A 7,057-nucleotide genomic window follows, 5' to 3' on the forward strand; every position below is an offset into this window, starting at 1 on the left:
CATTTATCAGCAGCAACATTTGCAGCAATAATAACATACAGCCAGTGCCAAAGAAAACAGTTCTCTCAAAATCACTCACTCATGTCAGGACATTTTAAGATTATATTATATTATTATATTACCTCATTGTCAATTAAAGAAAAAGGAATAAGATGCAAACTAAGCTTGATTCTGAACTCACAAATTAACAAAATAATTATGAGATAAGAAGTAAAAAATTATGAGATGAAAAGTCAAAATGTATCCTGTGACTTTTTATCTCGTAATTATTACTTTTATTTCACAGAATGTAAACTTTTTAACTCATAATTATGACCTACAATGGGAATGTTTATTTATTTATTTTTATCAAAGGGGAGTTTGTCATCATTGTTTTACTTTACTAGTTTCCATAGATATGACATACAGAAGCCTATAGGCACTGAAAAGCTTTTATTTTTGAAAAACATAGCCGGAAGTCTTTATCTTGTACTTTGATACTAACAATACGCCTACACTTTTATCATTAGACTACAGTTTGTGACATCTGATAAACAGTACAGACTGAAAGCCAAGCTGGGATCATCAAAAACAGTAATTGTTGTGTGTTTGCGACAGTTCGACTCCGTTTTGTGACCGTAAAAAGCTGCAGTCTGATACCGGAAACAGATGTGTTTCCGGTTCCAGGCGCGCCAAAATACAAAATAAGACGGAGTTTGTTTTGACACTTTCGTGTCAAGTTTTCACCGAGAGAGAAATAACTGAATAAACTACAGACATTAGCACAACAGCAACGTAAACGACTGGACTGTTTGAGTTATGAACCGCAGCTAATGGTGAGTCATTTTCAACTTTTAAAAACACTGCGGCAGCTGAGGTCAATGTTATGCTAGTTAGCTAAGTCAACCTTACTGCTACGGTCTGAATTAGCTCGAGTGAATTAACGTGGTTAATCAGGATGTAACGTTACCTGCTTAACGATAAGCTACTCTACAGTCTGTAGTGGTGGAAGAAGTATTCAAGTCATTGTATTCAGTTGATGTAATGCTTCTGTCTAGCTGCTTGTGTTACATTTCAGAGGATTATATAATGGTTTTACTGTACTTAAACGTTACGTCTGTACTTGAAAATGTACAATATATAATGCATCAGGTTGTTTCATAATATGTAATATTATAACTCTGACATGGGCCTTTCTAATGGGTGCTTTTGATTTTAATTTCAATACCAATGTAATTCTTCTCACAGGACTTTTACTTGTAATTAGTCCTTTTTTTGTAATTGTGCATTTATACTTTATACTTCTGAATACTTCTTCCAGCACTTACTTACGTTACTGCTGCATTTACTTTTAAGGTAAATGTTACAAAGTATTAGCAGCGAAATGTACTGAAATATCAAAGTAAAAGTATTAATTTGTGAGTTTGGCTCCTTTCAGAGTCTTTTGTTTGTATTATTATTCGTGATGTAAACAACACTTTGATCTTGGAGCTGATGTATTCTATATTAAGTATATATCTATAAGAATCTATTATGTTTAATAATCATTTTACATCATGTTCTGTATAATGAACATATACTCTGTTTACATTTATATACTGTGTTTTTGATATACATTCAGTCGCCAGTTTTTAAGGTACACCAAGTTTAAACTAATGCACAACAGTCCTGCAATAAATTTTGCAGTCATGGAGGTTATAACGCTCAGTTTGACTCAACTGTATGATCATTATAGAGGATGCAGTTTGTGGTGCTGTTGAACTATAATGTGTTAAACTGGGAAATGTTTCTATTATTTTGTCTGCCCTATTCATACCATTAAAGGTAGGCTTAATAGCACAAACACCTCCATGTATAATCCGCATTTAGCAAGTCACTAAATTTGTACCATCTCCAGGATGCTGCACTGTAGCTGACCTTTGACCTCACTCTGCAGGTGGATAAATGATGAACCAGCAGCCCCGTGGGTGCAATAAAGAGTCACATATTAGTGATTAATAAGCACTTGAGGATGAGGAAGTGGGGAGACCGACTGAAGAAGGTTGAGCAGCTCGCTCAGTCCTTCCAGCTGAATCCTCTGGCATCACGCTACAAACCTCGACTGTGGCCATGCCAGCCGTCCTCCGTGTGGAAGCTCTTCCCTCGTCAAAGTATGGCGATCAGCTTCGCTCAGAGCTGCAAAGAGGTAACATGAAAATTTGCTGATACAGGACTATCTCAATTTCCATCCTGTGTGTGAAGGGAGATTGCTGACATTTGTGCCTTCATTTCCTAGACTGTCCATATTTTTGCACTTGAAAAAGAAAACACACCCCTGGGTCAAAGGATCTACCTGGTTACCAGTTACAGTGAGCTGTGGCATTACTACAAGTAAATATCAGTTCACAGGGTTCATACAAAGTATTGAAAGTTTGGAAAAATGCTAAATCTTAACAGTAAATGTTGGAAATATATTTGAATTTGAATATACTCCTTGAAAAATGCTTGATTTTTAACATAATCACTGACATAAACCAAAAATCTTTTAGTATTTTGATGAATTGAACTATTGCGTCATTATATGCATTAGTTATCACCTGGCGTTGAAATGAACAGCTGCTATATTAAACAAAATAAGGAGCATCTTGTATTGTGTGTTTGGAAAAAATGCAATGATATACACTGATTGTGATTTGTCTCTTGATGTTTTTCCAGGACTTACCCACAGTCGTTGATGCACTGCTATGAGGTGATACCAGAGGGCACTGTTTGCAAGCTCTACTTTGATTTGGAGTTTCACAAGCCCTCAAACAAAGATGCTGATGGGAAAGCTATGGTGTCTTCACTTATCCAGGTAGGGCAGTTCTTGTATCTGCATAGTGAATCTTCCTACATTCTGTAAAAACCTATTTTTATGGAGCGGCTCGCTTCACATATAGATAATGCTTCAGAGATTGTTCAGTTTAACAATTACAAAGCCAAAGAATGTGTTATAAAAGTATCTACGTGACATTAGGGATGTCCCTAACAACTTTAAATTGAAACTCAGAAAACAGTCAGAATTGAGCACAATGCAATCTAAAGCGTTAAACATTGTCTTCAAAACATCTTAGATGCAACAATTAAAAGGAGATGTTAACATTAGTAGTCGATTTTTAAAAACACAACATTTGACATGACATTTCAGCGCAAATTATGTCAAGATGTGATTCAAACGTTTACAATAATAATAGCTCAAATGTCAGTCAATGAAAAAATAAATCCTTCCATTTCCTTTTTATCTTCATCTATCACTCTTTTCATTTCAAGCTGTACGGCACTGCTTTACTTCAGGGTTGCCAGATTTTGTCAATTGAGGGAGCTCTTTCTTTTAGCCATATTGAATCTTCTATGAATGTAGGTTATTAATTAAATCCTTTGCCACATTTTAATGGTTGGGTCAAAAATGCTAAAATATGAAAAACTTATGGCTTAAAATGCTTTTGCTGACTGTAATTATTCATATATAGGAGGAACATCTGGATACATTGCGTATTTTATCTTGTTACTTTCTTTGAACGTAGATGTATTATCCTTACCTGTCTGTGTTTTGTGTGTTGACAGTATGTTTGTGAAAAGCTGATGGAAGTTTATGGGATTAAATGCTCCTCAAACAACATCCTCAACCTTGACTCCAGCACAGAAGAGAAATTCAGTCGACATCTCATCTTCAATCTCCAGAATGCAGCTTTCAAAGACAACATACATGTGGGTATGTTCCATGTTGTGTAAAGGCAACAAAACCTGTTTTTTCCATACATACCTTCAGTTCATATACTCTCCTTTTTTGATTTAGGCAGGTTTATCCATGCAATCCTTCAACCAGTCCTGAGCACACCCAAAAGTGGAAGTTGCCTGAATGATAAGATGAATTTGGTGGCAGAAAACAGAGAAACACGGTTTGTTTTTCAGACCTTTGAAAAAAATGTTTTGTATCTCTGTTATCATCACTTTGTATACATTTTCTCAATGATGTGTTGACAGCAGAACACATGCTGATTCTGGGGAGAAGCCATCAAAGGCAGGTGAGACGACTGAGAGTCCACAGGCCAAGAGACGCAAGCAGGGAGAGAGAGACCTCAGGTTCCTCCAGGTGAAAAACAAGGATGGCCAGGACTGCCTTTTTGTTGATCTTGGTAAGAGAAACCACAAGTTTGTCATATTTTACCCTTATATCCAGAGCTGCTAATTATTTTTACGATTAATCAATTAAGTCAATAAAATGTCAAACAATTGTGAAAAATGCTCATCACATTTCCTGGAGTCCAGAGTGACCTTGCTGGTATGTACCTATGGATATGTTATTGTTGTAATAATTTCCAAAAAACAGGTGTTTACACCAAGAACAGAAATTTCCGCCTTTACAAGTCATCAAAAGCTGGAAAGAATGCTGCATTCACGGTGGCAGACGACAACAAGTTTATTACCAAACATGAGAAGGGAATATCTCCGGAGGAAAGTGTTTTCTTGGCTTCCTTGATCTGTAATCTGAGGTACATTGAGCAGCTTTATTTCACTTTTCCGTGTGCTGAAATTGTGCCCTTCATCAAACCACAGCATTAGAGTTTATTTATGTGTATTATTAGTTTCACAGGTCAGAAGATTCTAACGTGGGACGTCCCAGGAGCAAAGGAAGACAAAACCTTGAGGCCTCATTGTGAGCAGGAATCAGCCAAAGATCCAGGTAACACTGAACCGACACTGAGACTTCTTGTTATATTGTGGATATACGCACACATATAGTGCATTAAATAATCAGTTAATTTATCAACAACTTTTCCAGCATAAAAAGTTTTAATTTTTGTAACTTTTTTCCATCTCAGACTTGCTCTCTGGCTGCCAGTCGTCCCCTCATCTCGAAGTGGACAACTTTGTATTAACTGTGGTTAAAAAGGATGGAATACATGGAGGTGAGTGTTGGGGCTGATACAGGATATGCTTTTGCAAAAAGATTTGACACTTTCAAATAGATCTGCAATGATTAATTGATTAGTCAATTGAAAGAAAACTAATCGTCAGCTATGTTGATAATCGATTTCAGTCATTTCCTGATTCCAGCTTCTTAAATGTGAGGATTTTCTACTTTTATTCATCATTTATAATAGTAAAGTCTAGTAGAGTCTAGTGTGTTGGTTGGACGAAAGAAGCAATTTGAAGACGTCACTTTTTATAGATCGAACGATTAATCTTGAAAATAATCTGAAGATTTATCAATAATAGGAATGATCATTATTTGCAGCCCTACTTTCAAAACACGTCGTGTCTAGGTTGGGACGCAGGGCCCAAGTACTAATTTTCATCACTAATATGTTGAAAACCATTTGGTTTATTAAATGTCAGAAAACGGTCAAAAATGCCAATTTCTTAAAGTTCGAGGTCATAGCTTCAGAGATCTTGTACATCGTTTGACCTACAGTTAAAAGCCCAAAGATATTCAGTTCATGATAACGACAGCAGAAATACCTTGTTTTTTTTTAGTGGACAAAATAACTTACATTACCAATAATTCGAGTTTCAGCCCTAAACAACACACATTTCTGCTTCTTTGTAGCAACATACAAGTGCTAGAAATACTGTATACTATGTTTGTAGAGCTGGTAAATACAATGCAGATATACTGCTGTGGCACTAGATATCCTGTCAGATTGTTGCTATCGAATATCTAGTCACCATCATGATATAGCTTGAACTTGTGTTTTCTTAGTTTTAAAAGCTGCTGTAAAGTTAAATAACAGAAATGTCAGTCATATTTGAATTAGTTTGATAATCCTGCACACGTTAGTGAATTGCTTCTAATTCTTTATATATGCAAATCAGCATGTGATCGACTCAGTTGTCTAAGAGCAGTCCTGCAATAATTCCAACATTAATGGAGGTTTTCATGAATGTAGGAGTCATTGCAGGACTGTTGAGTTAAACTGCATTAGTTTAACCCATCTGTATCTAATAAACGGGGAACTGAATGTATGTCAAAAACACGTATAGTATAGTATAGTATAGTATAGTATAGTATAGTATACTGTAGTATGCAAAGACTGATTCTGTTTAATCCAACAGGCATCAGACGATGGAACTACTTTGCTGCTGAACAACTGCTTGTGTACGACATCGTAAAATATCGCTGGTGTGAAAACGTGGGAAGGTTTCATAAAAGCAACAACATCATGTACGTATGTTTGGTGTTTTGTTGACAGTCTTGACTTTGTCTGTACACTCTTCTGATTTGATCTCGTCCTCCTCTGCAGGATTGTTGTGGATCTCAAAGAGGAAGTGTGGTACCAGAAGTGTCACGACCCCGAATGCAAGAACTTCAGGTCCTCAAGTATGTTATGACCTTTAGAACTGATTTCCTTATATACTTACAACTGTAGGACAACTGATCTGTCTGAGATAATCATTTCACATGTTTCCAGGTTACCCGCTGCCTCAAGAGATCTGTGTCAGCTACATCATGACACTGGTTTGTTAGCTTGACTTTAACAAGCATCCTTTCTAAATAATTTGCCAGAAAATCCTGTTTGTCTTCTTTTAAAGCTCAAAGTCCTGTTGTTCTTTGCATCGTGCAGCAGTGTTTGATAATGCCTTCTGTTCACCGACAGGATGATGAAGACCAGGCCTACTTAATGGACGATGCTGGCAACATTGAACCCAGCCAGGCACCAAGCCAGGCACCAAACCAGGCCCGGCAGAGTAGTGTGTGTCCACAGGGGTCTGCTGATGTGTGGGGAGACAGCCAGGACGACCAGGACTATTTAGAGAGCCTGGAGGACTTTGAACAAAACAGCGGAGATATCTCTGATGAGCTTCTGCTCAAATGTATGGCAGACTTTGACTCCCAGTAGACGGTGAGGTTCATCTTATTTTTGCACTGACTGTACAGGCATAAAATACACTTGTATCACTTTACTTAAAGGCTCCAATTTAGCATTTATGAGCAGCATATAATGTGTAATAAATGATTAAATTAAATGATATATTTACTAACACTTCAAATGTCCTTGCAGCTGCTTATAACTATGATATACTGTGTTAAAATAGTGCATATAAATGATAAATTAAA

General features: G+C 36.7%; 1 protein-coding gene across 1 annotated transcript; it reads left to right on the top strand.

Moving 5' to 3' along the window:
* The first annotated feature begins 641 nt into the window (after nt 1-641).
* On the top strand, nt 642-6,983 carry primpol (primase and polymerase (DNA-directed)). The gene is made up of 14 exons (XM_084345291.1): nt 642-815; nt 1,916-2,164; nt 2,255-2,349; nt 2,674-2,812; nt 3,562-3,709; nt 3,794-3,896; nt 3,982-4,133; nt 4,328-4,490; nt 4,584-4,681; nt 4,821-4,907; nt 6,055-6,163; nt 6,243-6,319; nt 6,411-6,457; nt 6,597-6,983. The coding sequence occupies exons 2-14, from the start codon at nt 1,991-1,993 to the stop codon at nt 6,837-6,839; spliced, it is 1,635 nt and encodes a 544-aa protein (XP_084201417.1). The 5' UTR covers nt 642-815; nt 1,916-1,990; the 3' UTR covers nt 6,840-6,983.
* Nucleotides 6,984-7,057: the final 74 nt, after the last annotated feature.

Source organism: Pagrus pagrus, assembly GCF_965226575.1.
Source record: "Pagrus pagrus genome assembly, chromosome: 2".
Classification (NCBI taxonomy): domain Eukaryota; kingdom Metazoa; phylum Chordata; class Actinopteri; order Spariformes; family Sparidae; genus Pagrus; species Pagrus pagrus.

Excerpts from the sequence above, each read along its gene's own strand:
- primpol (XM_084345291.1), top strand. The coding sequence starts at position 1,991 with ATGAGGAAGTGGGGAGACCGACTGAAGAAGGTTGAGCAGCTCGCTCAG. Across the intron at positions 2,350-2,673 it reads GAGCTGTGGCATTACTACAA|GACTTACCCACAGTCGTTGA; the intron begins GTAAATATCAGT and ends ATGTTTTTCCAG. Across the intron at positions 6,164-6,242 it reads CATAAAAGCAACAACATCAT|GATTGTTGTGGATCTCAAAG; the intron begins GTACGTATGTTT and ends CCTCCTCTGCAG.